The sequence below is a fragment of the Bombina bombina genome, chromosome 1 (assembly GCF_027579735.1).
Source record: "Bombina bombina isolate aBomBom1 chromosome 1, aBomBom1.pri, whole genome shotgun sequence".
NCBI lineage: Eukaryota > Metazoa > Chordata > Amphibia > Anura > Bombinatoridae > Bombina > Bombina bombina.
The window spans coordinates 1,559,432,734-1,559,448,101 of NC_069499.1; the positions used below are offsets into that span (position 1 = coordinate 1,559,432,734).

Consider the following 15,368-nt stretch of genomic DNA (forward strand, 5'->3'; position numbering starts at 1 on the left):
TACACACACATACACTCATATACATACATCTACACATACAATTACACATACACACCAACACATTCATACTAACACACATACACATACATACACACATATATACATATGCATACATACACATATAAATACACATACATATACATACACACATACACACTCACATATACAGTACATACACACATAAATACACTCCCATACATGCATACATACACACATATACACATATGTACACATATATACATATACACAACCATACATACATCACATGCATACCTACACATCCTTATATATAAATATATACAGTATATACAGTCCTGTACAGAAGTCTTAGGCCACCATTAGATGTGTTGTTTTAGCAAAGTTTTAATGAGATCCGTATTTATTTTTTGGCCTCTTTAATAAGATACATACATAAAATACAGGAAATATGTACACAAAATAAAAAAACACAATTTTCAGAACAGTCTATTGGCACTAAGCACATCTTGAACTCTTTTGGGGAGACAGTCCCATTCCAAAAAAAGTGGTTTCTTGGCTGCTCCCCTTCTGCTATCAGACTGATATGCTACATACTACACACTGGTCTAAAAGAGACTGATATAGAACTAGATGAGCTGTTGTTTGTTCCTGGTAGAGCACTTCTCTTTTTGTATTCAAATTAATATGACCCTAGGGAGGTCTTCCTATGGGTGATGGGGGAAATCAGACGTGGACTCCTTGCGCAGTGTGCTTAGAGGAATGTGGCTGCACTTCACTGACGAGGCCCATAGGAGGCAGAAACGATCATCTGGGGTTGTCATGTTCCTTGTTCAGAGGAGAATTGCCTGGTATTTCGGGGCTGGACGGACCTTACTTGGCGGGATCAGACTGATATACTACAGGAGAGTCTTCCTCTGTGAAAAGCACACTGGTCTAAAAGAGGCTGCTCCTGGGTGGTAAATCGCCATAGAACAAGCTACTGAGCTGTTGTTTGTTCCTGGTAGAGTGCTTCTCTTCATATGCAAACCCTTCCACAAAGACCATTCCTGATCAAGCTTCTTCGGACTGTAGAAGGGTCAACTTGGCATCCTAATGAAGCTGCCAGATGCTGAGCCAGGTCCTTGCTGGACTTCTTCCGGTCTCTCAAAGAAGTAATTCTGAGAAACTTTTCATCAGATTTTGAAAGTTTTCTTGGCCTTCCAGTGTCTATTTTTTTGTCCTTGAACTCTCCTGATTCTTTAAATTTCTTTATAACAGCTTGAATACCACATCTGGAGTATCCAGTTTGTTTGCAGATTTTCCTTTAAGAGTGGCCTTGCTGATGCAAAAGTATGATTTTATGTCTGTCAAATTCTGTGATCTTTGACATTTTGAATGGAATAATGTGATTGAAAGTTGGTCTTATTAGCAAGCTTCCAATGAATTAGGCTCATACCACATGTGTATGTAATGCTCAAGCATGTCTTGCACACACCTGGTGTAAGAGACCTTTTTCACAGCAGTCATTTTGACATGTAATAGTAGGACAAATACAGGTGTTAGCAATAACATTAATTAGGGTTCTATTCTATTTAGGTTTACGAGAGTCAGGTTCCTGCTATTGCTAAAGTGAAAGGGGAGTTCACATTAAATACTTGACACTTTAGCCTAGATGGGGTTTTTTTTTTTTGGGGGGGGGGGGCTGTTTTTAAATACTTCATACAAATATCCTGTATTTTCTGGTTGTATTCTAATAAAGAGACTAAAAAATAATTATATATGGTCATTATACCATTGCTAAAAAAACAAATCTAATGGTGGCCTAAGACTTTTGCACAGTACTGCATATATATATATATATATATATATATATATATATATATATATATATATATACACACACACACACAAATATAGACACACATATACAGTGGAGAAAAAAAGTATTTAGTCAGCCACCAATTGTGCAAGTTCTCCCACTTAAGAAGATGAGAGAGGCCTGTAATTTTCATCATAGGTATACCTCAACTATGAGAGACAAAATGTGGAAACAAATCCAGATAATCACATTGTCTGATTTGGAAATAAATTATTTGCAAATTATGGTGGAAAATAAGTATTTAGTCAATATCAAAAGTTCATCTCAATACTTTGTTATATATCCTTTGTTGGCAATGAAAGAGGTCAAACGTTTTCTGTAAGTCTTCACAAGGTTGTCACACACTGTTGCTGGTATGTTGGCCCATTCCTGCATGCAGATCTCCTCTAGAGCAGTGATGTTTTGGGGCTGTCGCTGGGCAACACAGACTTTCAACTCCCTCCAAAGGTTTTCTATGGGGTTGAGATCTGGAGACTGGCTAGGCCACTCCAGGGCCTTGAAATGCTTCTTACGAAGCCACTCCTTCGTTGCCTGGGTGGTGAGTTTGGGATCATTGTCATGCTGAAAGATCCAGCCACGTTTCATCTTCAATGCCCTTGCTGATGGAAGGAGGTTTGCACTCAAAATCTCACGATACATGGCCCCATTCATTCTTTCATGTACACGGATCAGTCATCCTGTTCCCTTTGCAGAGAAACAGCCCCAAAGCATGATGTTGCCACCCCCATGCTTCACAGTAGGTATAGTGTTCTCTCTCCCCCAAACACGACGAGTTGTGTTTCTACCAAACAGTTCTACTTTGGCTTCATCTGACCATATGACATTCTCCCAATCCGCTTCTGGATCATCCAAATGCTCTCTAGCATACTTCAGACAGGCTTGGACATGTACTGGCTTAAGCAGGGGGACACGCCTGACACTGCAGGATCTGAGTCCCTGGCGGCGTAGTGTGTTACTGATGGTAGCCTTTGTTACGTTGGTCCCAGCTCTCTGCAGGTCATTCACTAGGTCCCCCTGTGTGGTTCTGGGATGTTTGCTCACCGTTCTTGTGATCATTTTGACCCCACGGGGTGATATCATGCGTGGAGCCCCAGATCGAGGGAGATTATCAGTGGTCTTGTATGTCTTCCATTTTCTAATTATTGCTCCCACAGTTGATTTCTTCACACCAAGCTGCTTGCCTATTGCAGATTCAGTCTTCCCAGCCTGGTGCAGGTCTACAATTTTGTTTCTGGTGTCCTTCGACAGCTCTTTGGTCTTCACCATAGTGGAGTTTGGAGTGTGACTGTTTGAGGTTGTGGACAGGTGTCTTTTATACTGATAACAAATTCAAACAGGTGCCATAAATACAGGTAATGAGTGGAGGACAGAGGAGCCTCTTAAAGAAGAAGATACAGGTCTGTGAGAGCCAGAAATCTTGCTTGTTTGTAGGTGACCAAATACTTAATTTCCACCATAATATGCAAATAAATTCTTTCCGAATCAGACAATGTGATTGTCTGGATTTGTTTCCACATTTTGTCTCTCATAGTTGATGTATACCTATGATGAAAATTACAGGCCTCTCTCATCTTCTTAAGTGGGAGAACTTGCACAATTTGTGGCTGACTAAATACTTTTTTTCCCCACTCACCCACTGTACATACAAATATATATATACATATACACAGACACATACAAAAACATACATACACCCATACACACGCATATACACAAACAGATGTGCACACATACTCACACACAAACACAAATACATATTCATACATACATATCCATACACACACGCATACATAAAAACACATTCACTTTATAAAATTGGTGGTTGTTTTTTATTACTGTATTTCTTTACTCACCTGGATTTAATGTACTTCATGAAATGAAAAAAAACAGTTTATCCAGCTACACACATTCATACACATACACACAAACACACACACACACATATATATACATACACACACACATACATAAACACACATACATATAAACACATACATACACATAATTTATAAATACATACATACATATAAACACATATATGCACACACATACATACACTATAAATATACATATATATATATATATATATATATATATATACACACACACACACATACATATAAACACATACATGGACCCACATACATATAAACACATATATACATACACATAAACACATACATGCACACACATCATACATCACACACGTACAGTACATATAAACACATACATACACACACATCATACATCACACACATACAGTACATATAAACACATACATACACACACACACACATACACTCTATTAAACTGTTGTTGTTTTTATCACTGTATATCTTTACTCACCTGGATTTAATGTACCTCATGAAATCTGGATGAAGGACGAACAGTTTATCCAGCTTGTCTGCAAATATATTTATAACATGGTCCCTTAAAAATAAAAATAAAGATTAGAGCCAAGTCCCCTACATCCATAATTATTTATTAGTAAAAATATATCTTGTTTAATTATTGATAGTTATTATTATTATCAGTTATTTGTAGAGCTCCAACAGATTCCGCAGCGCTATAAACAAAGGGGAAGTATAACAAAACAATTATAGGGATCAAATGGGTAGAGGGCCCTGCCAAGAGTTGCACTGTTGTAGTCAGCTCTTAAGAAGGTGATCTACAAACAGCTGGACTATTAGGCTTACATGCTAAGGGGGTTCAGGGGATAGCAATGGAGGAGAGGAACTGGTATAAAGAAAGGTTAGCGTAGGTTGTATGCATCCCTGAACAGTAGAGTCTTTAGGGAGCACTTGAAGCTTTTAAAACTAGAAGAGAGTCTTGTGGAGTGAGGCAGAGAGTTCCACAAGATGGAAGCCAGTCTGGAGAAGTCCTGTAAACGGGAGTGTAATGAGGTGACAAGAGAGGAGGAGAGTAGGAGGTCGTGAGCAGAGCGAAGGGGACGGGAGGGAGAGTATCTGGAGACAAGGTCTGAGATATAGGGAGGAGCAGTGCAGTTGAGGGCTTTGTATGTCAGAATGAGAATTTTGTGTTTGATCCTAGAGGCAACAGGAAGCCAGTGAAGGGATTGGCAAAGAGGTGCAGCAGATGAAGAGCGACGTGTAAGGAAGATGAGTCTGGCAGAGGCATTCATTATGGATTGTAAAGGAGCTAGGCGGCAGGTGGGGAGACCAGAGAGGACAGAGTTGCAGTAATCGAGGCTGGAAAGAATGAGAGAGTAGATTAAAATCTTAGTTGCGTCTTGTGTAAGGAAGTGTCTAATTTTAGAGATGTTTTTAAGGTGGAAGCGGCAGGCTTTAGCCAATGACTGCATGTGATGAGTGAAAGAAAGATCTGAGTCAAATGTGACCCCGAGACATCGGGCATGCGGGGTAGGGGTAATGATGGAGTTATAGAGACAGTTATAGAGAGAGTGGGGGTGGAGAGTTTAGAAGAAGGGGGGAAAATAAGGAGCTCAGTTTTGGAGAGATTTCGCTTGAGATAGTGAGAGGACATCCAGTTAGAGATGTGAGAAAGACAGTTAGTGACACAGAGATAGGTCTGATGCAGAGAAGTAGATTTGGATGTCGTCGGCATGCAAATGATATTGTAAACTGTGGGACTTTATTAGGGAAACTAGTGATGACGTGTAGATTGAGAAGAGAAAGGGACCGAGGACAGAGTCTTGCTGTACTCCGACAGAAAGTGGTGACGGGGCAGAGGAGGCCCCAGAGAAGGCTACACTAAAGGTACGGTTTGACAGGTAGGAAGAGAGCCACGAGAGGGCTGTGTCACAGATGTCGAAGGATTGGAGGGTTTGGAGCAAAAGAGGGTGGTCAACAGTGTCAAAGGCTGCGGACAGATCAAGGAGGATAAGCAGAGAAAAGTGGCCTTTTGATTTTGCTGTAGGTAGGTAATTGGTAACCTTAACATTTGCTGTCTCTGTGGAGTGAAGGGGACGAAATCCAGATTGCAATGGGTCAAGGAGGGAGTTTATTGTAAGGAAATGGGATAGGCGTGCATAAGCTAGTTTTTCAAGAAGCTTTGATGCAAGAGGGAGGAGGGAAATAGGGCGGTATTTGGATGGGGAGGTAGGATCAAGGGAAGGTTTTTTGAGGATAGATGTGACCAGTGCATGTTTCAGCGATGAGGGAAATATACCGGTGCTGAGGGAGAGGTTGAAAGTGTGTGTGAGTATAGGGGTAAGGGTGGCAGAGAGGGAGGGGAGTAGCTGTGAGGGGATAGGGTCAAGGGGACAGGTAGTGAGGTGAGAGCTGTATAAGTGCCGAAACTTCTTCCTCAGTAACAGGGGAGAATGAGCTAACTTTAAGGTTATGTGGGTTGTGGTTGATTGAGAGCATTTGATGGGGTGAGAGAATGGAATTATGTTGAGAGCTGATTTCATTTCTGATGGAGTCGATTTTGTTATTGAAGTGGTTGGCAAAGTCTTGAGCTGACAGAGAAGTTGTATTAGGAGGTGGGGGAGGGCGGAGAAGAGTATTGAAAGTGGAGAACAAACGTTTTGGGTTTGAAGAAAGATTAGAGATAAGAGTAGAGAAGTAGTGTTGCTTATGGAAATTAAGGGCAGAATAGTAGGAGTTCAAGATAAATTTGTAATGTTGAAAATCAGCTGAACTACTAGATTTTCTCCAGTGCAGCTCAACAGTACGGGAACATCTGCGAAGGTATCGTGTCAGAGGAGTATGCCAGGGCTGAGGATGAGTGTTAGATTTCCGAGCTATGTTAAGAGGGGCGAGATTGTCAAGGACGGATGTAAGGGTGGAATTATAGTGGCAGATAGATTGGTCAGGGCAGGAAAAGGAGGAGAAGGATGAGAGGAGAGGTTTGAGGGAACTATAAAGCTGTTGTTGATCTAATGACATAATGCTTCTGTGAAGTTTGGTGTGAGGAGCAGAAGGAGGGAGAGTTGTAGGGAAAGATGATATGTTGCAAGTAAGGAGATGGTGGTCAGAAAGAGGAAAGGGGGGTTTGTGAAGTTTGAGAGAGTGCATCGATAGCTAAAGATCTTTGTGAGTGGGAGAATCAGTCCATTTTGACAAACCGAAAGAGGAAGTGAGTTGCAGAAGTTGTTTTGCAGAGGAGGCAGTGGGATTGTCAAGAGGGATGTTGAAGCCACCAAGAATGAGGGAAGGGGTGTCTGAGGAAAGGAAATAAGGTAGCCAGGCAGCCAAGTGATCTAGAAATTGAGTTGAGGACGGAGCCAGGAGGACGGTATATGACTGCAACACGTATAGAAAGAGGAGAGAATAAGCTAATTATGTGTGTTTCGAATGAGGAAAATGTGAGGGAAGAGATGGGATGTATTTGTTGAAAGGTGCAACGAGAGGAAAGTAAAATACCTACACCACCTCCTTGTCTATTACCAGACCTAGGAGTGTGGCTGAAGTGGAGACCCCCATGTGACAGAGCAGCAGTGGATGCTGTGTCTAGGGGAGAGAGCCAGGTTTCTGTTAGGGCCAGAAGGTTGAGGGAGTGGGAGATAAAGAGGTCATGTATAGAAGTGAGTTTGTTGCAAACAGAGCGAGAGTTCCAGAGTGCACAAGTGAAAGGGGTAGTGGCTTTTGATGCAAGAGGAATGTGAGTAAGGTTGTCAGAGTTTTGTTTTTTGAGTCTGTGGGATGGTACACATGGATGTGCACGGCTAGGCAGTTGTTGGGGACCAGGATTAGGGGAGATGTCACCAGCAGTTAGTAAAAGCAAGAGGGAGAGTGACGTGAGATGAGATACAGATAGTTATCTAGTAATTAACCCATAAGCATCAATAAGTAATTTTTTCTTTGTACTCTTACTATCATTATATTAAAAGCAGGAATGTAAGCTTAGAAGCCAGCACATTTTTGGTTCAGAATCTGGGTTACGATTGCTTATTGGTTGGCTGAATGTAGTCACCAATAAGCAAGCGATATCCAGGGTACTGAACCTAAAATGGGCTGGCTCCTAAGCTTACATTCCTACTTTTTAAATAAAGATAGCAAGAGAACGAAGAAAATTGATAATAGGAGTAAATTAGAAAGTTGCTTAAAATTGCTGCTCTATCTGAACCATGAAAGAAAAAAAACTGGGTTTAGTGTCCTTTTAATATTCCATGTTCTTCTTCCTGAGGACACAATTCTAGTTCCTGTATTGTTTGAATATCTCACATACATGAGTGATATCAGCAGGAAGTCTGGTGGCCTCTCGTGTTCTATAATTATTTATATCTTATGTTCCCTGTAAATCTTGGTATACAGAAGACAAATGAGTGGTCTACATACAGTTTTCACTAGGAATGTGCCGACACAGATTTTTGTTTGTTGCACTCTTACACCAATAAATACAGCACTTAATAACCCAACTGCTGCAGACCGCCACCATTTTCGGGAATTTATTTTACTAACAAATGATGAAATTAAAATTTTTGCGCATCATAGTTTTAATCACTCTTTAAAATGGTATTAAACTGCTGGGCACAAGTACAGTGCAGGCCTACCCAAGACAAACAGGATTACTTTAGAGACCATCCTAGAATCATTTGATGATCATCAAACTACTTTAGGGGGTCGATTTATGAAGCAGCAGACGCGTCAGTTCCACCTGAAGCAGAAGTTAAGAAGCAGCGGTCCTAAGACCGCTGCTCCTTAACTCGTCCACCACCTCTCAATACGATGGGGCTGATTGACACCCCCTGCTAGCGGCCGATTGGCCGAGAATCTGCAGGGGCGGTAATGCACCAGCAGTTCACAAGTTCACAACATTTATCGATGTGCGGCGGACATGATACACTACATCAATAAATTGACCCCCAAAAGTCATTTGCACATCATCAGACATCATCAGGCTTGTAAAGTCATCAGCTATGGTAAAACATTCTGGATGATTAATTCAGAATGATTACCAGATTAATTTACTAATTACTTCTCAAGAATGAACAGCCAGTGTATGACTCTAGAGTAATCTCATTTACATATTTTGGCCTGTGGGCATACTTCAGGATGGCTTCTGATGACTAGTCTGGAGTCATTGATTACTTCAGAATGACTCTAGGAAGATCATCCTTTTTGATTGAGGCTATTCAAAATTATTCTCCTAGTTTAACCCCGTAAACTTGCCAGATGGTGAAGCTCCAGCTCTTCATGCAGCGACCACCATCTTGGAGCTTAGATGCTCAAGCCCTGTGGCAGAAGTGGTGAGCATTTACTGAACATGCCAGCTTTATGACAATTGTATCATGTGCTCAGGTTAGGGTGCATGATACAAAGCAGAACTTCACATTTTGTTGCAGCTGCAGTTCTGAGTGGTTTACTTTAATATATTTTGTGTAACTTTAATATTGTGGGGAAAAATTAAGGGTAAAAAAAGCACCCCTAACTAACCCCAAGCAAATGACAGAGCTGTCAATCTGTGAGCGTGCACCACTCCTGTCCCAGGGAGTGATAATACCTAAACTACAAGATGGCGGCTCCCAACAGACGAAAAACCACACTGACACTCACAAGGGTATTATAATAATAGCGAGATTTCTTAGAAATATTGCAAGGCTAGAGAGCTTTAGATAATTGTGCTCTGAATTCCAAGAATTTTTGTGAAATACCTTATCACTAATTCATCAAGCTACCCGTCACCACCAGCACTTGGAGAATGTGCTGGTTGAGGGTGCACTAGACTTACTGATGTATCATTAAACGCTTTCCCTGAAGAAGCAGTAAATATTAAACTAAACATTTTTGCAAGTGAAACCGTATTGCAAAAACCCCCCAAATAAACCCTTCTGATCTATTTTCAGCCTTTCCGCTTCTTGATATATTTTATTTAAAAAGTCTATTTCATTGTTGTAATAAAAAAGCACTAAGCAGTAGGTTATACTTATTACAAAATCAGTACAAGTTGAAAGTAAACGCACTCACTTGAGCGCAACTAAATTAGCGTAACAGACATGATATGATGTAGCATATTATGTCCGCTGCACATCAATAAATGCCGACAGCATATGCTGTCGACATTTATCATTGCACCAGCAGTTCTTGTGAACTGCTGGAGCAATACCGCCCCCTGCAGATTTGCGGCCGCTAGCAGGGGGTGTCAATCAACCCGATCGGGTTCATTTCTGTCCGCCACCTCAGAGCAGACGGACAGGTTATGGAGCAGCATTCTTTAGGCTCGCCGGAAAAAACGGAGCCGTATGGAGCTTGATAAATTGACCTCCAAGTGTAAAGTGTTAGGGTAAAAAAAAAATGTTGCTCAATAATCACAGCATTTATCACCAATACAGTTGTCTTCGTACCTCTGTATGACACAAGATACACTCTAAACCCATATCGCTGTATATATGACCCAGGGCCAAATAGAAAATGGAGTAAAATTACACTTTATTTAACAATTATGCTTGAAAACAGACGTTACTCATAGGGGGTAATATATAAGGGAAATAAATCCAGGGTTATGCAACCTCTGAACCAAATTCATACAATTCCGATTCCCAATATGCCCCTATAGGTAATTGGACAAGTTAAAAAATAAGGTAATATAGAAAGCTAGTGAAGAATGGGATTGTCACTTCCATAATTCAAAAATTCATTGCCTATATTCTATAAACCCAAGTATTAAAATTAAGGCTAGTGGACAGGTTTAGCGTGTCTAGTCAGGCAATAACATAAGAAAGAGAAGTTAGCAAAAAAGTAATCACATATGCACAAGAGGTTTCAATCATACAGGCATAAACAAATATGCACTATCTATGCGCTCAAAGGCGTCCTCCTCTCTGCTTACTGCTCTGATTGAACAGAGTCAGACGATTTCTAGCTATTCCCCTGTCAGATAGGTCTAGTTCACATACATAATATCCGTATTCAAAGCTTAGCAACTATTCAGTAGAGATGTTATGCTGAGAGTAACCTAACCGCTAGTATTGCACTAGGTTCAATGCAAGTAATTACATTTAGTCATGAATCATAGAATCAGAGGTTACTATGTAACCAAACATATAGCGTAGTAGCGTTTTATGTATAGAGTTTAGACAAACTTGTTAACCTTACATTGAATGCTAATAAATGGTGGTACAACAGCAGCAAAACCCCCCTGTATATAACCCAATATAGGCTAAGTAAGGCGGTATTGAATGTGCCAGACCGCTGAATTAGTATGTGAGCGTTTGTGACCGGTATGGTTAGACCACGCTAGCTGCAACGCTGTCCACGCCCACCGACACGTTTCCGTCACTGAACGTGACTTCGTCAGGGCATAGGGCCAGCCCAGCAATAGATGCGGTGAATTATACTGCTCCGTCGTCATGGCAACGTATGTAAATCAATTACACAGTATACACGGAGGTGTAAACTCCGCTATGGCCTCATTAGAATGCATTAGATGTGTTAAGTATATTTGAAACCTTTAAAGTATTGATTAATATCAAGACTATTAGGACACAAAGGGGGCTTAATAGTTTTAAATTAAAGCGCTCATATAACTAGTTTTATAAAGACACAACATCCCTCAATTAATGGAGGTATTGGTGTATTGAAAAATTACAGAACATCTCTTGAACAGTAATTTCTTAAAATGATTGCTAATATTTACTGAAAAATGATATACTTATAAGACTACTTGAAAATGTCACTAGTGATCTCCCTTCAGATCATTCAAAATTAATTCTTTACACATTGGGAAGGCAAATGCTTATTAGGGAGTAGAAACAATTTCTCCTCAGTGTTATGCACAGTGAAGTATTGGTTTATGCGAACTAATCGTAAATTATTTCAAAAATTATTTCAAAAGGTTTCAACTCCTTTATGCCATTTCAAAGATATTATTTTGTATAATGCATAAATATTTAGTTCAGAAGGGAACGGTTTTTAAATGATCATGAAAAACAAATTGTATATCATGATCCGTAAACTATAAGAAACATTTATATGATATTGCTTCATTCAGTCCCTTAGGTGAGGTGGATTGCAATTCATGGATCCATCTGCATTCTTTTTTCAATAACATTTTATTAATATCGCCCCTCCTCCCTTTCAATTTTACTTGTTCAATTGCACAGAAATAGATTTCATATTTATGTCCCTGATGTTCATTATTCATGTGTTGTGCTACAGGAACATTTCTATTCCATTTAATATCGCCTATGTGTTCTAGCACTCTGGTTCTTAGTTCTCTCGAGGTCTCACCCACATAGATTTTTGGGCATTTGCACATAGCGATATATATAACTTGCTTAGATCTACAGTTTAGAAAATCTTTAATTTCATACTGTTTTTCTGTGTTAGGGTGTACGAAGGTTTTAGTAGGGGCCATGTTCTTACAGGCTTGACATCTTCCACACTTATGGAACCCTTTTGTTTCTCGCAACCAGGTTCTGGGTAAGTCTTTAGAGTAATGACTCTCCATAAGTATATCTTTAAGGTTTTTTGATCTTCTATAGGTAATGTTAGGTTTTTCAGAAATTACTTCCTTTAGATCATCGTCTTCTTGAATAACATGCCAATGTCTTTGGATGATATTCTTTATACAGACACTTTTGTCATCATATGTACCAATAATTCTTATGGTCTGCTGTTCGTTAGTTTCTTGTGCATTAGTTTGCTTATTGGTTTGCAATAGTGTATTTCTATCCAGTAATTTTGCTCTTTGATATGCCTTTTTAAGGCATCTACCTGGGTACCCTCTTTCCTTAAACCTTCTTTGTAATTCCCTCGCTTCTGTTTCAAAATCAAGTTCTGTGCTGCAGTTTCGTCTGGCTCTTAAATACTGACCAAACGGAATGCCCATTTTCAATTTCTTAGGGTGATAACTCTCCCATTTGAGGAGACTGTTGGTAGCTGTCTCTTTTCTATACAGTTTTGTATTTAGTGTGCCATCCGTCTCTTTTCTGATCTCTAGATCTAAGAAAGAAATTTTGTTTGAATCTATAGTTGAAGTGTACCTCATACCATCTCTGTTGTTATTCAGCCACAACATGAATTTTTCAAAGTCATTTTTAGTGCCCGTCCATAGAATTAAGACGTCATCTATATATCTAATATATAGATCCATATACTGCATATATGGGTTCACGTCTTCATTGAGAATACTCTTGTTCTCAATCCACCCCAGGAACATATTGGCATATGTTGGAGCACAGCAAGTGCCCATTGCTGTGCCCCTTTTCTGTAAGTAGATATTTTTGTTGAATAGAAAATAGTTATGTCTTAGTACATAATCTAATAGATCGATGATGAATTCATCTTCATCATTTCTGGTTGGATTAACTGTTCTCAGGAAGAAAGTAACTGCCTCCAAGCCCAGGTTGTGGGATATATTAGAGTATAGACTTTCAACGTCTATACTAGCCAACATAGTATTATCACTGACTATAACATCAGCCAGGCATTTCAAGACATCTTTAGTATCTTGTACGTAAGATGTAAGGGTGTGTACAAAATGTCTCAGTTTTTTATCTAAAAAGATGCTTGCATTTTCAGTGATACAGCCATTTCCAGAGACTATGGGTCTCCCGGGTGGTTTTGTCATATCCTTATGAACCTTAGGAAGGCTATAGAAAGTAGCTATTCTTGGGAACTTATTAAACATAAACTGATGTTCTGCTTTAGTAATTACCCTTTCTTGTAGACCCCTATCCAGGAGGGATCCTAGTTCTCGTTGGAAGGCATCAGTTGGATCACGAGTAAGGACCTTGTAATTATCAGTATTGCTCAGAATATCGGTACATATTTCTTCATATTGAGAATTACTCATAAGAACCATATTACCTCCCTTATCCGCATTTTTTATTGTAATCTCCTTATTGTTTTGTAATTTCTGGAGGGCTTTTCGTTCTTTATAACTCAAGTTTTTTGTCACTTTGCTTTTTTTATTTATCTCCTCTATTTCTGTTGTGACCAAGGAGACAAATTTATCAATAGAGGGGTATTTGGATATTGCTGGCATAAAATTACTTTTGGGTTTCACTATACTTGCTTTCCTTGTTTCTGGAGTCTCTACATTTTCATTCAGTAATGATATCATTAGGTTAACCATTTCATGGTCCTCTTGTTCTATTCCCATATCAATCAGGGAATTTGTGTTAGTATTTTTGTGAAATTTATGTAGTGCAAGTTTTCTAGCGAACAGGTGTATGTCCTTGATCCAATTAAATGTATCATGATGTGGAGTGGGTACAAAGGTTAATCCTTTAGATAGTAGTGTGTGGTGTTCTTTTTCTAAATGAGTTTCAGTCAAATTGATAATCTGTAAATTATCCATAACTACTTTTGTTTGCCGGTGGCTTTCGGTTTGTTTTTTTGCCTTGTTTTTACTGTTCTCTTTGGGGGGAATAGATCTTTCTCTAAAAAAATTTGTGTAATGGATGGTTCTATTAGGGCAGCACTAGTTGTGGGTATTAGTGTTAATTCCTCATCAGAGGGTTCTGAGTCAGTAGTGGAATTATCTGAAGTGTCGTTTTTGTTCGTGACTCTAGATTCTTGTGTTTTTCTAAAATTACTACGTCTCTGATTGATTTTATAGATATTTACTTTTTGATGGTCAGACCAATCTCTTTGCAGTTTCCTATTTTTTGTTTCACTCAATTCTTCCTTTAGTTTGTCTATATGGAACTTAAGTTTTATATCTAAAGCTTCAAAGTCTTTATGCGTAGTAAATTTATTTGTTTGTATTTTGGCTTCATCAATTAGTTTGGTTAGTTCATCATATTGTTTTCTTTCAAACTCTAATGTCAATTTCATTAGATCTAGAGAACATTGGTCAAGATTTCATGCCATCTAAGCACAAAGTTCTCATCAGAGATATGGAAAGCAGGTGCTAGTTGAATCCTTAAACCTCTAGGGATTAATTTATTCTTAACATAGTTTTCTAAACTGAAAATTTCCCAGAAAGATTTAACTTGTTTTTTCATTATTTTAGCAATATTTTTAAAGGCTTCTTCTATGTTGGTAGCATTAGGGCAAATATTGCCAACATTTAGAGTAAATACTCTTTCAGCTTCTTGTTTCCACTGAACAAAATCTATAGAAGAGGATAGATAGCCGGCCATCACTATCTACGCTCTTTACCACTGCAGTCCCAAATTCGTAGGTGTGAATTAAATCACTAGATATAAAGTAGTAAGGTTAGGGAACCAAAAGGGGATTTGTGACATTGAAGTCAAGTGTAGAATTATACACTGAATAAGTCAAATAGAAAATGGAGTAAAATTACACTTTATTTAACAATTATGCTTGAAAACAGACGTTACTCATAGGGGGTAATATATAAGGGAAATAAATCCAGGGTTATGCAACCTCTGAACCAAATTCATACAATTCCGATTCCCAATATGCCCCTATAGGTAATTGGACAAGTTAAAAAATAAGGTAATATAGAAAGCTAGTGAAGAATGGGATTGTCACTTCCATAATTCAAAAATTCATTGCCTATATTCTATAAACCCAAGTATTAAAATTAAGGCTAGTGGACAGGTTTAGCGTGTCTAGTCAGGCAATAACATAAGAAAGAGAAGTTAGCAAAAAAGTAATCACATATGCACAAGAGGTTTCAATCATACAGGCAT

At 39.0% G+C, this 15,368-nt stretch overlaps 1 protein-coding gene across 1 annotated transcript in view; it reads right to left on the reverse strand.

Moving 5' to 3' along the window:
• The window catches only part of LOC128635651 (alpha-N-acetylgalactosaminide alpha-2,6-sialyltransferase 1), a 129,915-nt gene that overhangs the window by 36,501 nt on the left and 78,046 nt on the right, over positions 1-15,368 (reverse strand). Inside the window, exon 6 of the mRNA XM_053688739.1 lies at positions 4,184-4,267. Within this exon, the coding sequence (XP_053544714.1) occupies positions 4,184-4,267 (84 nt within the window). The remainder of the gene's footprint in view (positions 1-4,183; positions 4,268-15,368) is intronic.